Genomic DNA, 17845 nt, shown 5'->3' with positions numbered 1-17845 from the left:
GCCCGACGGAAGCCTCTCCTCAGTGCAAGACACATGAAAGCCCGCATGGAGTTTGCTAAAAAACACCTGAAGGACTCCAAGATGGTGATAAATAAGATCCTCTGGTCTGATGAGACCAAGATAGAACTTTTTGGCCTTAATTCTAAGCGGTATGTGTGGAGAAAACCAGGCACTGCTCATCACCTGTCCAATACAGTCTCAACAGTGAAGCATGGTGGTGGCAGCATCATGCTGTGGGGGTGTTTTTCAGCTGCAGGGACAGGACGACTGGTTGCAATCGAGGCAAAGATGAATGCGGCCAAGTACAGGGATATCCTGGAGTGCTCTGGACCTCAGACTGGGCCGAAGGTTTACCTTCCAACAAGACAATGACCCTAAGCACACCGCTAAAATAACGAAGGAGTGGCTTCACAACAACTCCGTGGCTGTTCTTGAATGGCCCAGCCAGAGCCCTGACTTAAACCCAATTGAGCATCTCTGGAGAGACCTGAAAATGGCTGTCCACCAACGTTTACCATCCAACCTGACAGAACTGGAGAGGATCTGCAAGGAGGAATGGCAGAGGATACCCAAATCCAGATGTGAAAAACTTTTTGCATCTTTCCCAAAACGACTCATGGCTGTATTAGATCAAAAGGGTGCTTCTACTAAATACTGAGCAAAGGGTCTGAATACTTATGACCATGTGATATCTCAGTTTTTCTTTTTTAATAAATTTGCAAAAATTTCTACATTTCTTCAGTTTTTTTCTGTCAAGATGGGGTGCTGAGTGTACATTACTGAGAAATAAAATGAACTTTTTTGATTTTTGGAAAATGGCTGCAATGAAACAAAGAGTGGAAAATTTAAAGGGGTCTGAATACTTTCCGTACCCACTGTATATATAAAAAAAAATTGATGAACAAATACTGACACAATCAAAAACAGATAATGAGCAAAAATCAGAGTATGTTTATGACACTGTATTCTATAGATATACATTAATTTTCAAAACACTGCATATATACCCACTTTTGTGAGATACTGTACTTATGTACTGTACTTATGACTAACTAGTCAATTCAGTGGGTGTTCAACAAAAGCAGCAAGAGCAGCTCAAAGTCCAGAATCTGTTTAGTGTTTTTCTTCTGTATCTATCTGCATCTACTGAATATCAGGGTGGTAGTTTATGGATATACCACAGAGCAATTCTGAAAGATCAGTGATGTTAATTATTTGTTTTTATGTTTGGTCTATTTCTTTCTTATTTTTCATGTTTGTTAATTATGCATATTTGGAAACTCATATTTAAGTAGGATGGGGATCCTAGAAGTGTGGGTTAGACATACACTTGGTAATACACAGTTGCCAGTGTATTAGGTACACCTAGCTACAGTAAATCTAATGCAGTCTTATACAACAGTACTGCAATACATTTTTTAAACTAAATGTTCAGTTTTTGTTGAAACTATTTTGAGAGGTGTTTGTGTTAAGCCTACCCTCGCTAATACAAAAGGCAAATTAATATAAACCTCTCTTTTAATAAAAATATGTTGCAAAAAAAATGGAATACAAATATTGTTTCAGGACTACAAATGCCAGTATATGTGTGTATTTACCATGCGTCTGTATCAGAGTCACAGTTGCAGAAGTAGTTCATGTCGATGCAGTTCCCCTCCAGGCTGCAGGAGCACTGCTGAACTCCAGACAAGAAGCCTCCCCAGTAGCTTCGTCTCTCTCCTTCCCGGTCCAGCCACCAGGACAGCGGACTGCCATCTGCAGCAACACACCAGATAGTCAGCGACCACTGCAGCAGCCCGATGCCTGCCCGGTCCCAGAGCTCAAGCTCAAGTAGGTCAAGGTCATGGGTTATATTTGGAAGATTGCATTGTTTTTGCTTCACTGGCTTTATCTTAGAATTCAAAAAGTAAGTACACATATATATGGAAGTGCATTGAAAAAAAAGAAAGATTAACAAATACACCAAACGAAAATGAAAGATTTATTAGATAAGCATGCTTCAGAAATCCTGTTCTGTCAGAGACAGCTGTGCTGAGAGGCTTACATAACGTGAGGCATTTCGATCACAAAATAAAGAAAAACACAGGTTTCAGATAATAAACATTTTGGTCATAAGTCAGTAGATTAAGTGTTCAAACACTGGGAAAGACAAAACTATTACTAGATGTCACTCCATACACACATAAGCACACACGTTTAGACTTGTAGACGGTTTTATATGTCCTGTTTTTTAAAAACCCAAATCTGTTTTATCAACTAACCTCTATTTAATTTAGTGTATTTATCTTGGAAAGCTTTTTGCGGAAAGGTCTTTGTATAAGCCTTCAGCTTCTAGCACATGTCTTATATGTATGTATTTGTTTGTTTGTGTATTTAATAGGGACCATTCAGATAAACACTGCTACATACAAATAAGCAATATAACATATGTAACATATATAGGACATCTAATTTGCAGCCCCCGTCCCTGGTTAGATTTGAAATATAATGAGAAGGGATAGAAAGTCAATTTCAGGACAAACTGATTAAAAGAAATGGGGGAGAGAAAAGAATTAACTATTAAAAAACAAAACAATTCGCAAAAGAGATTTGGTTACAGAGCTTCCAAGTCAGGCAGTTCATTTCTGATACTTCTCTTCAATTTAGACCTACCTATTTTCTTATGAATTGTGCATAATTGTCTTCACTGCATGAATTTATTTGTTTTGATTCTCTCCTGACATTTTATGATGCATTGTCTGTGAGTGTCAATGAGGCTACAGCGAAGCCATAAAGGCAGGCACAATTCATTACTTCCACTGTGAGGTTAAGTGGACTAGCTTCAATCATCTGTCACACAACGTGACCCTGTATTGGAGATGAGGCCATGCGAGCGAGGAAAAGCCCATTAAGCTACATGTCACAATACATAATCAAGTGTCACGCTTATGCTGTGCTTTCTTTCTCCCCAGCATACCTTATAGCTGCATTAGGCAATGTTTTTTTTTTAATCTATGGATACACATATTATATTGTTATTATTATCTAAGACACCAAGTGGGTTTGAGAGTGCAAAGAATGTTTGGTCAATGATGTCAGTCCACCCTGTGAAATTCTGCTCTTGTATAGATAACACTTAAACCACTTAAACCTTGTATGCAGTGCTGGAACACAGACAGGATAAGAAATAATGTGGGCTAGAAGAACAGTAGCCAACCAGTCAACATTTGCATTTCAAAGGTTAAAATTATTCTACACTTTATTATCTTTACCCTCTCTCCCTGTCATGGCACTCATTGCAGTCATCCGTTTCCCCCCTGTTCTGCGGCTTGTTTTAAAACACTTTCCAGACCCTGAACAGGTACAGATAAGAAAAGGCAACAATCAATACTTCCTGAAGGAAAGGTGAGTCCCACTCTCCCTCAAATTGGCTAGATATTGACAGGACTTGTTCACAGCAGCAAAGCAAATGCATCTTCCTCTCTCCTTTACTGGAATGACTGGAAATGAACATTTTGACAACCAGTGAAAAAGGCCCCACAAGCAGCCGCTCGAGTCTGCTTGTGTTCATTACAGCCACAATACAAAAGAAATGTGATGCTAGAATACTTAGACAGTCCAATTTGAATGGTACTAAACAACTGTATTTAAACTCTCTAGGAACTAGAGCTTGTTATCATTGAAAATTGATTTTGCATCAATCTCAAACAAGTAACAGCGTGAATGGAGCACCACAGTACAAGTGCTTTCGTTAATAAAACAAAAACAAACAAACAAAAAAAACAAGACACGTCTGAACAGCGACTGGCTGAATAGGCCAACATCATCATTCTGAGGCCCCATCTGTAGCTGAGATATACAAGATTGAAAAAGAATTGTCTTCTAAACTAAATGTAAAATTGGGCTTTGTGAATCAGTATGAATCACAAACAACCACACCGGTCAGGTGGATAAAGATGAGCATGTTGTAGGCTTTAATGAAGGTTTTCTAAATGCCAAGTTGCCTCATCCAATATACCCAAACAAAGAAATACCTAAACAAATAACAACTGTGAAAAAAAGGATCGCTGGAGACAAATAAGAATGTGAAAATAACAAGCAGGACTGAAGAAGAGAAGCCGTTAAATTGCTGTTTGTTACTTCACTATCACATTGGCAGTGGTATCATGGTTCCCTCAAAGCAAACTCATTACAGGTATTAAATAAAGAAAAACAACGCAAATCATTGCAGACATTAAATGGCTGAACATCTGTGTTTTAAGTGTAGACTGAAGACTGACGGGAAAGATGGCAAAGAGGGGACATTTTACACAGCTAAACTTCACAAATGGAGGTGAACTTCAGAACTTCTTGGCACATGCCTGGCTCTATAATCCCAGTGGGCTGCCTCGAACAGCTGCGGTTGTTGTTTTTTTCCCCTGTAAATTAGCATACGTGCAATTTTGTCCAATAATTAATTTGAATAAGCTGTAAAGTATGTTTGTTGTCAAGAGTAATATTGTTTGTGTCGACATGCTCAGCAAAGTGAAGCGCAAAGACAGGTTTCACCTTCTTCCACAGGAGATGTCTAGGCTCAAACAACAAAGGCAACCATCAAAAAATTCAGACTGTTTCTGAAAGTGTTCATGCATCTATAAAATAGCCAGTTTTCTGTCTCTCTTTGATGTCTGGTGTGATAATGAACTTGTTTGTTTGCACATGCATGGCACCGGGGGAATGGCGGAATCTGGGACTTCATGAATGTTTCATGTTTTAAGAGCAAATGTTTGGATGTTTGCGACACCATAGGTGCCAGAACAGTGCAGGATGAATGCACACAAGAAGATTGGAGACCGACTTTCTAGTTATTGTGAAAATATAACAAGAGTGAAGCTGAAGACAGGGTGTTGAAGGGGCAGCAGCTCCCAGTGTGACAAAATGCAGACAGCCTGACTTTCAATTCAGTGTAAAAAGAAACACTCCCCAGATGCTGCAAGGTACAGAACATTCAAGACTCACCGTCCACACTAACTTTAGTCCTGTGTGAAAAACCTGGGTCATCTTTTGCCCCCAACACAATATGACGTCACGTCATGTCAGGTGCTGCATTGGCCAATCAACATGAACGCTGTCTTAGCTAACCCTTGAAACGCATTCATCTGTTATTACACTTCCTGTTCGTATTTCATGTCTCACCATTTCCTTCAGCAACACGCCTCCACCAACGCAGACCTTTGCCTTTTTTAATGCAAGGCTCCAAAATAAAAGAACAACACCAAAATCTGTTTCTTCCTTCTCCTCAGTATGTCGGCATCACGGGCAACATGTGGTCAAGCAGCTCACTCACATGATTAACCATGCTAAATCTCAGCTTTTTAAACTGAAATACACTTTCTTTACTAGATCTAATCACGTGTAACCGGGTGTCAATTGTCCAGTTATTTCTTGGTATATACCAAATATATGTAAAAGACTAGCTAATGCAGCCCATCCTATAAAACCCAACTTGACTGTTAGCTTATGAGTCGTAGCAGCTTTCAGTGCAAGACGTTCTCATTTCAATTTCACTGGCTTCAACCTTTGTTCACTGTGTTTTAATCGTGCCACACTCACAATTCAGTTGTTCTCAGAGACATATTTTACAGTTTTTGTTAGCATAAAACAAAGAATCATAAATCCTACAGCTCAGGGCAAGTTTGACATTCAGAGGAAAATAATACTCACCTTTTGTATTAAAGAGATGGGACTTCTTGCAGTTGTAAATCACTTCCTGTTGGCACTGCTCTGACCCTGACACAATTGCACGAAGTTGTTCAGCTGAGGTGCTGTAGTTGAACTTCATGATGTGAGGTTTGAGTAGAGAGGAGCCCTTGACTGTAACTGGAGCTGTGCTGTTGTGTGTCAACACTGTCCACACCTTCTCCTCTAAAAGAAAAATGTTAGTCTGTTAACATGAACCCACTGTAAACACCTTCCCTAAATAAATGTTAGATTGTTAGCATGATCTCATCAGCACTTTGTCCTCTACAAACAAAAAATTGTGTTAAAGGTTATCCTGTTAGCATGATTCCATTTTGCTCACCTTCTAAAAAAAACTGTTAGCCTGAAACCACAGTTCACACCTTTTACTCTCGCTCTAAAAAATAAAATGTGTTAGCCTGAACCTAATGTCCTTATTATGTCCTTTAAACACAAAACTGTTAGATTCCAAATACAAAAACATGTTACTCTGTTAGCATACCACCCACACGTCATACAGAAAAGTTGTGATAATCTTTGAAACACTTCATTGTCACCCTTTCCTCTAAATACAAAAGTACATACTTTCAGTAGGTTTATTTATATTGTTAGTAGGTTTATTTATATTGTTAGTAGGTTTATTTCCTAGAACAAATGATTTGCTACATAAAATAATTACATCATTTAGCATTTTTAAATTCAGGTGTTACGGCCCTTAGGCCGTGTGTATCTGCCCAGGTCTACTGTCTGTCCTCTGCAGGTCCTGCCCTTCCCCCTCTGCATGTTGCAGCCAGGCGGTTAGTGTGCACACCTGTCCCCAGTTTGCAATCAGCAGGAGCACAGGAGCTGGTATAAGGGGCAGCGAGCAGGCAGACTGAGTGTGGAGAGTGTGGAGAGCAGACTTGGATAGACAGATGGCTTGGAGAGCTGGGTGACACTGCAGTGGTGTTTGTGGAGTCCTTGCAGTGGTGTGGATCGAGTCTGAACCTCGTGTTGGGGTTCACTCCCTCAGTGGAGGGAGGGTGGTATTTACCCTTTTAGTTTGCTGGCGTGTTGTCCTAACTGTATCCTGAGCTGGGTGCTTCCTCTTTGTTTTTGGGAAGTTGTTTTTGAAATACCTTTTTGAGAGTACCTTGGTTACTTAATATTGTAAATAAAACGCCAAACTATACTGATAAATCTGTCTCCTTGCTTCCTTCAACCTGGAATGATTTTATTATTGTCACTAACCTCCTCCTCCCCTGCACTGCAAAAATTGTAATCAAATAGGCAAATTAAAGACTAAATGCAAACTATGCATACGTGCTTCGGATAATATAACATAAAATATCGCACAATACTTTAATAATAATGTTGAATTGAAATAAATCACATTATATTACAGTAGGTGTTTTGATTGATCATGTTGCTATACAAAGGCTATTGTCAATGATTGTGTTGTTGGATGAATCATCTAACACAAATCTTTGCAGTTTTGCACCATTGAAAATCCAATGAATGCACTTGTTCCCAAGCAACAATTTGACGACCTTCTCTAACCCCAATCTGTGAACACCTAAAACATCAAACATCCTGAACCTTACCAGATACAAATGTATCACAGCAGAAGAACTTTTTTTTTGCTATCAGTCTGCATTTATTGCTTATAGTATGAGACAGTTGACTTTAAATTTCTAACCCCTGCTGATTGTGAATTGACTGATTTTATATTATTGTACTCACAAAGGGAGTCACTGGGGTTGTACAATAAAATCAGATGAGCAACTCATCCTATTTCCATCCCAACTCAATTTTCATTATACAGATTTTATGTTTACTCTGCCTTAGAGAAAATCCCTCTCCACTTTGTGATTATTCACATCAGGTTGTCAGGCTTAGAGTTATTTACATTTCTAATAGATTCCTTAATTGAGGTCAAGTTGAGGCACATCTGCTGCCGAACAATTCAGATTTGCGAGGGGGAGTGAAACTACATAATGCCCGAACCAGACAGCAAGTGGTGGTAGCGCTCCCCTCTGTAACATCACCGGTACATTAACCTTGCAAAGGACAAAGTAGCTGAGAAAGTTGTGACAGCTCAGTGATGAATACTGTCTCTACAGTGTCAAAACTTAACTGAATATGTTTTGTCCTATATGTCACAAAGACCGTGGATCAGGTTGTGTCCCTCTCCCTGTCTGTCAAATGTCACATCTCAGGTGACAATTCAGGTGATACAGAGCACATTGTGTTCTTGCCATCAAAAGATCACATTGATATAGCAGGTCTAATGGGGCGACAAAATGTGAGGTCCAGGTTTTCAAATTCAAAAGACCATTGCTTCTACACTATCTACATAAAACTTGTTATACAAATCCAACTGTCAAATTATACTAATTGTATAATGTAAATAATTTAAGGTCCAATGGGAATCGTCATCTCTAAAACTCAATGAAATTTAGTATGGATATTTGTGCTGCCCAGAGCATGTTTTGTTATGATTTTATCGACTCCTTACCCTTAACATCAACCGTGTCCCCTGAGCAGCACATAAATACGAGGTATTTCAAAAATCAATGGGCAAATTTCTGTGATCTCATCACTGAAATTTCATTTGTGGTCTCATTTGTATGGAGGAAAATCCAAATCTAACAGCAGATTGCTGTGGAATTCATTGTGAAATGTATTGTGCATTTATTGTACGGTATGTACAAATGTATTTGCATTTTGCACACTTTTACAGCACCACCCTCAGTTCAAAATGTCAGTCTTGCACACAAAATATCTCATAATTTAATGGCAGACGGCCGTGAAATTTACTGAGCAGATTAGTGCTCCCATGGGGATTAACCCTTTTGACTTTAATGACCCCATGCTTTAATAAAAACTGGGTCCACTAGTGGGGCGTCAGACTTGTAAGCTTGTTAAATTGTAATTTTTTCATGACTCTTTTGAATTTGAGAAGCCATAACTTCTACATGGCTGACTTCAGTAAAACCTAAAAAAAAAAGAAAAGCACAAGATGTTTCTAACTGAACCAAAGGGTGCTTGCATTGTTTGGGGCACTAAGGTAGCTTGTTTTCCATTTTAATTAAAGTTTAAGACAAGATAAGGCAGGATGCAGTTTAAACATAATGATCTGTCACACATTAGCTGGAAGGTTGTTTTCTCTTATATTAAGAAAATAAGTGTTTAGGACTGTTTAAGGACTAACCAAAGGAAAAAATGATATACTGTTGCATTTTAGTTCTCCTCTGGATCATGTTCACACTGGCTTTTTACAAACAAACCAAGGGGCATAAACATGACATGTATCTAACTGATTGGACAATTGTGGTCATTGTTATCCTGCACCATCAGCTCATTATCAGAACAGGATGAAAAAGAGGCAAACAGAAATATTGTTTTAATAATAACTTTCCTAATCAACTGCAATCACTGTTCACAGAGTAGGACAGAAGTTCATGGGAACTGCTTTTGACTGTCTGATTAATCAGGGAAAATCCCCACACTCACTTGCTGACACCGTGGTTATCAAAGGATTTAGATAAATATATACCTCCTCGCTTATGCAGATCGATTATAGGATCGCTTCCTCAACCTGTCACAGTCATAAGATAGATTTAATAGTTGTTTAACTTTTATAATCACGCTAAAATCCCTTTTCTACTATTAAAAATACTGTGGTTGGTTTGCTTTCACACCACAAAAGAACCGCAACAGCCTCCGCTTGTAAGTGGATTGAGACCCTGCTTTTCAAGAGGTCTCGGCCCGATTGTTTGGTCCATACCAGGGTTCAGTTGACAGCATTTCCACCTGCCAAAATGAACTTCACTAAATGGGCAAATACACCATGGTTTGTTTTAACTGAACCAAACAAGTTTGTTGTGAAAGCACCTTGAGACACTGAGATGTTTAATTGTAACCACATGGATATTTACAATATTGATTTCCCACAGATATGTTCTTAACTCTCGTGGAACTGCCAAATGGCTGTAATGATTTCTTACTGGATGTGAAACTGTCAGATAGCCGTTGTGGCATAGATCGATGCAGTGCATCTTTAAGTGAGTGGACTCAGAGCTTTCTGCCAGTTCTCAGCGGAACTCAAAAAGTGCAAAGGTGACAACATGCGAACTACAATGATCTCACCTGTCATGTTGCAGTATACCTGTGTGGGCCCTAGGGGACCACTCCCATCTGGATCAATGGAGTAGAAGCCTGAGGAGCTGCCAATCAGCTTGTAGGCCTCACAAGACGACTCATAGATGGCTGGAAGAAGTGGATAGGGGACAGAAATCAAAACTGTGCTAATGTTTTCATACTTTAAAAGAAGTGATGTATTGGCTGTTGGTGACATGTTTCTGTTCTATCCAGAGCAGTATGGCACAGCAACCACTCCTTTTTTGGATACTACAGTTATAGAGGATATATGATTACTGAAAGGCCTGATCAGAATTGATTTACTATATAATTTTATTGTGTATTCACTTTCCAGCTAAAGCTGTGTATCTCTTTAAAATGTCGAGGATTCGAACATGATTTATGAACCAAATGTAATTTTCTCATTGCTTAATAGACATGTAATCCTTCACATTAAAGTTTCTGAAATCAATCACCAAACCGACTGTTCACTGAGCCCCACCCCCGTATTGTCGCTATGTCACTTTCTGTTCTTTCACAGTCCTTTACACTTTTAATGGCGCCAGATAGTTAGACATGTAAATAAAGAAGCAGCCTTGATGTCGTTATGCAGTATGGAGCTAGTTAGTATCAGTATCATGGGGAAAAATACAAGATTATTGTTATATACTTGTATTTCATTATAACATAACCCTGATTGCCTGCTACATACTTAGACAAGAAAGACAGAGTTTAGACTTCTGCTTTATTGTTATATTTTATTTTATTAAAATAAGTTTCAATTTTCACAGACAAACCTTGTTAAAAGGCTTTTAGGATAAAGCCTAACCAGTGTGTTAGGGGAATGTAATGCTATTTTGGATAATAAATGTAAAGTTGCCTAAATCAAATAAAGAGAAGGACGGAGCCACTAACTAGAGGGTGACCTGGGAGTGGATCTTTACTCCTGTCCCATTCGCACAAAAATTATTTGATAGAAAAATCTGAAAATGGCATTTATTCATATTAAAGCTGCATATTTATATATAAAAACTATAAATCTATGATTTCCATCCCGTTCACTCCATTGACTTTTTTTCCCAGTCTCGTCCCAGTTCTGTGATGAATAGTGGAATTCACTTTCCCGCAGGAACACCCAGGAATCCCGTGACCCACAGGATTCCAGAAAAAAAAAAAGTCAGCCTCATGGGAAAATACTACCCATTAGATGTTCTATTTTTACTGCACTTTGATTATTTTTTATTTTATGTTGCCCCACAAATCCTACTTAGCTTTGGAAGAAATGCTGTGTTAGCAAGGTAGGTTAAATCAAGGGCAACTGGACTTGGTTGAAAACACTGGAAGATGTTTCGCCTCTCATCCAAGAGGCTTCTTCAGTTCTGAACTGATAAAGCCTCTTGGAAATTAAAAATATTTAGAATTCAGCAGATGCTCTTATCTGTCGTGTTCCCTCTGACATGCAAAGAAATGCGGTTGCCTGCATATAAACAAGAAATCAGTATTCTGGGGCAGGGGAATTTCACGCATAGTTTCCAACAGTCATCTCCACAGCAAATATCAAGGCGATGTTGCAGGATGTCAAGAAATGACACCAGTAAGGAAAAACTCTACATGTAGAGTCAGTCTAAAGTAAGCAAGTCTAAAGCTATTTCAAGAAAAAGTAAATATCAGATTATCAAAAAATTTTAAGCTAGAATAGCAGCAATGATTGTAAGGTCATGTCAGGTTGAAAGAGCACGAGTTTTTGCTTTGCCTCTCAGTTGCAAAGTGAAGAAAGCTACGAGCAAGACAGGTAAAGATGTGTGTGCCAAATCAAATGACACAGCTCAGTAGACCTAGAATATATGGGAAGGTGCAGAGGGTGTAATAGCAGGTTCGAGACTAGGTGGAGAAATGAAAGAGAGATGAACTGCTCACAGTTGTGACAGGTTGCTCCAGAGTATCCGGTTCCCGAACAGTCGCAGGAGAAGGAACTCCAAGTCTGAGAGCAGCGGCCTCCATGTTCACACAGGTTAGGAAGGCATCTGGAAAAAAGTAGTTTTTTAACGCAGCCGTTTTACTGTCAGGATATTATTTTCATTACTGATTAATCTGGTCGTTACTTTCTTGATAACTCAATTAGGAGTCTAGTTGTCTATAAAATGTCAGAAAACAATAAACAATATATGTACATGCTTGTTCTGTCTAACCAGCAGTTGAAAATGTGAAGGTATTTCATTTATAATGGTATAAAACAAAAATAGAGAGGCAAATAGGCCCATTTAAAAAGCTAAAACAAGATAATTGAATTTCAAAATAGTTGTTAATAGTTGCAAATTAAGTCAATCAACTAATCCAATCGTCACATCAGCTTTAGTTTATAATACACTTTTATCTTCAAGGTTTGTCAAATTTCCAGCATGTCGATACTTTCAGTACAAATTAAGCTAGGAGAAGCACAAAACAAGAACAATTTCTTGACAAAACAAAACATCATACAAACCTCTCAGTAATTTGTATTAGGCACTAATAGAGATACTTCTTTTGTTAGTGTTTACAAACCTGATCTTTTATTTATCAGGTAAGCAAGACCCCTGCTCACTGTTCTCTTTATTCTTTTGTATGCAATTATGAACACACGCTTTGGAACTCACCCAAAAGGCAAATGTGCTGTTTATTCATGTTTCATTAAAAATCCCAAACAACTGTGAAATGATGGTGTCTCATACTGTGCCCTTGTCTGAATTTGAAAGAGCTGACACGCCACGGAGTTTCTCTAAAAATATAAGCATTACTGTCACCTTCAGACTAGAATGCCTGTTAATGGGATTTTGACACAATGAGCGCTTCATAGAAATTTCAAACCACACTCTTCTGATTAATAGTCCCTTCCTCAAGCCTCCTTCAGTTTCACATAATTGCCAGCCTTTCGAGCATGCATCTATAATTTCATACACTTTCATCTCCCACCTATTAACTGCAGCGGAGCGGGCCGGCCGCAACATGGATAAGGTTGCAGCCATTGGTTTAATTACCATCAAGCTATTTTCTGTTGTGTTCATTGGTGCCCTTACAGGTCATGGAATTACAGTAGCCAGCACATCTAAGTACACACTGACCATATACTGAGTCACACGATTTAATTAGAAACAAGAAAAGGAGAATAATTCAGATAAAAGTTAATTTTCTCATATTCAGGGTTCATTAAAAAGGCCACAGTAAGTTAAATCACATCAATGTAATCAACATTTGCAAAGCTGAATAGAGAAGTCGCACATGTCATGTCCTCACGACAGCCCAGGATGTTGCAAAGACATCAACTACATATCACAAAGAAAAAGAAGTTTGGATAATGTCACTAACTCACAAATTCCATTTTAGCTGTGCATGACTTTCTTGTTGTATATACACTGCATAATGCATGTAGATGGGTTGTTTCCTTTGTAGGACAGGAAATACATTATGCAGTGATAAATATTTTTCAAAGAAAATACATAAAAATGTATGTAACATTTCGCATTTAGATGTCATAACTACTTTGCCTCAATAGTAACAGTAGTTTTTCACAACTCCATAATCACTGTTGTTTATATTAACAAGTGAAATGACTGTTATGAATGCTTTGTGAAAATTATCAATCGTTTCTGCAGCTCTCTAGAGTTTTTTAACCTCTTTCTTTATTCATTGGTGTGGTTTAATGACTAGCTGGTGAAGGAAGTAGAACATTTAGCAGCTGGAACTAGATATTTCCCCCAGGAGTTGGTGAAGACCAAACCAGAGCTAAAACGTGAGGGAATAATGGACTTAATGATCGTGATGTTCTGCGTCCGCTTGATGTGTAAATAGGCAGTTAGCAAATATGTTTGCTACATCAAACTTTTAAGATCACAGTGACAGTGATTAACAGTTTGCTAACACCTTGACCATAACATTTTTATATGAAATAATATTGAGGGCCTGTGTCTGTCAGCTTGTTTGGAGTTCCTCTGCCCTCTACTGGCCAAAAAGTGATCAGTGTAGCTTTAAGAATTTTTCTTGTTTCGAAGTGTGTTTTTGTAACCTTCAAAGATTTTACCAAGAGCTATTTATAACAGAAGTTCTATTTTCCCCGATTGTCACACCACCTTTGCACTAATCCATCAAAGTATTAAATTTATATTTTTTTAACCCAAAATATTTACACATGCAAAAGACGAACGCATCTCAACTTGGGAAAGAAAACATTTCATTCCATTATTCTGTCATTTCCTACAGTGCATCACTTCGGTCACTGACATAACACACTGGCAGCGCTGTTGTGTTTGCACATCCTCTGACGGGGAACAACATAGACTAGAAGCAGGTAATCTGAAATCTGACAAAGAAGAGACTCTCCTCAAGGCATATACAAGGTAAAAACTGCATTTTGCATGTTTGTCTCGTTCCTATAAATGTTCAGAGCCACATGCAGTCATTCATGGAGCTCGTAGGTCTGCCAATCCTGTTCACAGGGCCCACTGCTGCGAAGGGTAATGAGGGATAGGGACAGGGAGGGATGCCACACAGGACAGTAGGGAGCAGCTTGTTAGCATAGTCCTCAGCTATAGAAGGTGTTGCCGAGTTTCTGTTACAATTTAATTGGATGATCCTGTCAGCGTTTGTCTCTATAGGACAAGATGTCAGTGACTTTCAGGCAGCTCTGCACACACAACACACTGCAACCACAAAATAACGTGTGCATGGATATCTTTCTGCTGCCTACTTGGATAATGTTTTACACATTTTCACTGTTGAATGTCAAAGTTTTCTGTGAGATCTCTGTAAGAACTGTCCTCTAATTAAAGCTGTAACTGAGAAATTCAAACTACTTTACCTGTCTCTTATATTGCAGGTGTCAAACTGAAGCTCATTAGAATTTCCCAGCAATCCTTGCTGTACATGATTGAGATTCATTGGCTGGCTGTTGATGAATATGAGCCGCATACAACCCTGGAAGGCTGGGGTCAGGTACTGACAGTCCATAGTGGGACAGCCTGGATGGAAATAACACATGATGGAGCATTTCAAGACATATTCTGCAGTGTGTGTTCAAGAGAAAGAATGAAGGCATCTTAATATTGGATTGGAAGAATATACTAACCTCCAAAGTAAAAGCTGCCTCTTGATTCCAGTTGTTCCCACAGTTCAATTGTGGAGGATGGCTCACCATCCACAGTCAAAGTGATCTGTAAATTCCTTGTGTTGAGACTCACAGAGTGCCACAGACCGTCGTTGACTTTGTGACCTAGAGAAGAGCATTTCACATTAAGCTTCGCTGAAATGGCAAACAGTGGTCTGCAAGCAGAAAGAGATATTTGAGCCCATTTTCCTGTAGACCTGGAAGCTGTGAAAAATTCAGGTTCAGGTTCATCTGAGTGTGAAACAGTCAGTGGTAGTGTTTTCTCAGCAGACACCAGTACCTTTGTTTTCAGCACAACAATGGCTACAGAAGAAGATGACAGTTTAATATTAATTTTACCTTTGCTTGGGAAAATAGACTTCTGATACACTTCTACTTTTGTAAATATTTGCCAATATTGCAGACAAATTCCCAAACTTCCTCTCGGCAGACTTCCTTCACACAGATGTTTTCGCTTCACTGACACAAGACACGGTCACAGAGCTTCAAGCCTCCTCCATCACTCTGAGCCTCAAAACAAAAATCTCTCCCTCCTCCGCTCTGTTACTTGTCAACAAAATTCTTACGGCATATTTTATCATTTAGATGAATTTGTGAGTAGGAATGACGGTAAAGTCAGCTTCTCCGTGTAATTACTTTTACCAAATACTGTATGTACATTACCACCAGTGGGGCAAAGCAACTAGGCCTAAGTACAACACTAAGTTCTGTGTACTTCTTTATGTCCCATGTACACTTTATTTCTCTTTTTGTAATAAAGATTTAAGGAGGAAAAAAAATTCTGATTATTCTGACACCATATGAATGCACCCCTCACCCCTCCCTCCTGTTCCAAGTGTGCAGGAGAAGCCCTTTGTCGCCTCTTGTGCTAAATATTACATGTGGGAATCCATTTGTCCAAATCTCTCTTCTTTTATTAATTCTAATAAACTAGACAACTACTACTACTAATGTTACTAATGTTACTTGTTGTACGGTATTGTAATGTAATGAAAGGTCTTTATACACAACTAAAAAAAGTTATGGATATTATATTGCATTTCTATCAGTAGATCCTCCTAAATATTACACACTGAACCTTTAGGTTGTGATGTCAGAAATGTCTGTGAAGGTTCTCAGTTATCCAGGTCATAGTTACAGTATCCAACGAAGGTTGAGATCAAGGGCAACTGGACTTGGTTGAAGATACTAGAAGACATTTCGTCCCTCCTCCAAGAGACTTCTTCAGTTCTGACTGACTGGTAGGGAAACTCAGCTATTTAACCTCTGGGATCGTTAGCTAGGATCGTTGAGAAGCCGTCGTTGAACAGAGGAGGGGGTCTGCGCCACCACTTATCCCCCACATACAATTCTGTCCTTTCATCACTTCCCAGGAAACAGAACAAGCATTTCCTCTTGCCCTCAGGTAAAGATGCCAACGATGGTCATTCAGACTTGGCCATAGGTGGCTCTAATGACCATGACGACTGTCTTTACCACAGCCAGGAGCACTAACGAACCAGCGGTATCGACAATCCTAGCTAACGATCCCAGAGGTTAAATAGCTGAGTTTCCCTGCCAGTCAGTCAGAACTGAAGAAGACTCTTGGAGGAGGGACCAAACGTCTTCTAGTATCTTCAACCAAGTCCAGTTGCCCTTGATCTCAACCTTCGTTTGATAATGTCAGAAATGTGCTCATTAAATACGTTCTCACTCCCCGACTCGACACATACGGATGCATGGTCAAGACCCATTGGCGTCAGTTTGTAACGCACAAACCTAACCGTAACCATGTAGTTTTTTTGCCTAAACATAACCAAATTGCAATGTTTCACAACTTTAATAAAGTGCCGTTTCAAAATGGCGTTGTTATGAAATACTAGCGTTTTATTTTGAAAGTGTAACCGGGCATTGCATATTATTACTAACTTTACCGGAATTTGTTGTTGCTAAGCGATGCTAAGTTGAGCCCTGAACTTCTAAAAATGACTTAAAAAGGGTACCCGGGGTGTTAACAAGTGACGCCAAAGGGCCTTGACCAAGCGTCAATATGTGACGAGTTGGGAGTGAGAATGTGTTTGCAATGTTACTGCTTAAGTTCTTGTGGATAAACACTATGGACTAATGATGAAAATTGATAATAGAGTTTCATCAATACCACAGGGTAAAAACTGTCCATGAGCACTTAGCTCCACTTTTTGGCAAGCCGTTTCCCATCAAGCATTTTGCTTTTGCAGCTCATGAAGATTCATTCTATTCTAGCTCACCCGTCTTTGTCCAGCGACATATCCATATCCATGCATCAAGCAAGTCAAGCATCAAGTGCAAGTTGGACAAAATCAGTAACCATCATGCAATGCATTCAGCAATGATCGAAATACGCAGGTCTGTGTCAGTCTGGCTCATCTGCGTTATTTTTTTCCCCCACCAGCTTTGTGTCTATTTTTCCATTTGCTTAACCCAAAAATGTTTTACCTGGAAATAAAATTCTAAAAAGATGAGTAACAAGACATCTCAGCTTGAGACTGACAGTGACAGCTCATCTCACAGAGCTGTAGCTTTCAAGAGGCCCTAACGCCACAATGGCAGCTGTGAATGGAAATTATTGAGCCACACCTCCATTTTGACTGTGTCGGTCCCAGACTAAATTAGCATCCAGATTGAGCTGTGCTGTGTCTTGGGAGCTCAGAGGGGACAAGATGGTCATGCAGAGTGCACACTGGGAGTTATTTTAGTTAGTCTAAAATCAGATCCTTCCAGGCTCTTGGAAAAAACTTAAGAATTTCACTCACAATCCAATGATGCCTGTCGCTTAAAGAAAAACCTTTTATCCCAAGACTGTGAGTGCCATGGGTGTTTTTTCTCCACTCCATTGACTGTTTCATGGAATAAGCAGTGTAGCCACGGGGG

At 39.2% G+C, this 17845-nt stretch overlaps 1 protein-coding gene across 1 annotated transcript in view; it reads right to left on the bottom strand.

Annotated features, from left to right (window-relative positions):
* Nucleotides 1-17845, bottom strand: part of cntnap5a (contactin associated protein family member 5a) — a 77643-nt gene that overhangs the window by 20261 nt on the left and 39537 nt on the right. The window contains exons 9-14 of the mRNA XM_046054888.1: nucleotides 14918-15061; nucleotides 14651-14810; nucleotides 11737-11843; nucleotides 9829-9948; nucleotides 5683-5883; nucleotides 1599-1755 (exon numbers count right to left, since the gene is read on the bottom strand). Coding sequence (XP_045910844.1) covers nucleotides 1599-1755; nucleotides 5683-5883; nucleotides 9829-9948; nucleotides 11737-11843; nucleotides 14651-14810; nucleotides 14918-15061 — 889 coding nt within the window. The remainder of the gene's footprint in view (nucleotides 1-1598; nucleotides 1756-5682; nucleotides 5884-9828; nucleotides 9949-11736; nucleotides 11844-14650; nucleotides 14811-14917; nucleotides 15062-17845) is intronic.

Source organism: Micropterus dolomieu, linkage group LG07 (genome assembly GCF_021292245.1).
Source record: "Micropterus dolomieu isolate WLL.071019.BEF.003 ecotype Adirondacks linkage group LG07, ASM2129224v1, whole genome shotgun sequence".
In the NCBI taxonomy this organism is placed as follows: domain Eukaryota; kingdom Metazoa; phylum Chordata; class Actinopteri; order Centrarchiformes; family Centrarchidae; genus Micropterus; species Micropterus dolomieu.
This window is presented reverse-complemented; position numbering and strand designations above follow the sequence as displayed.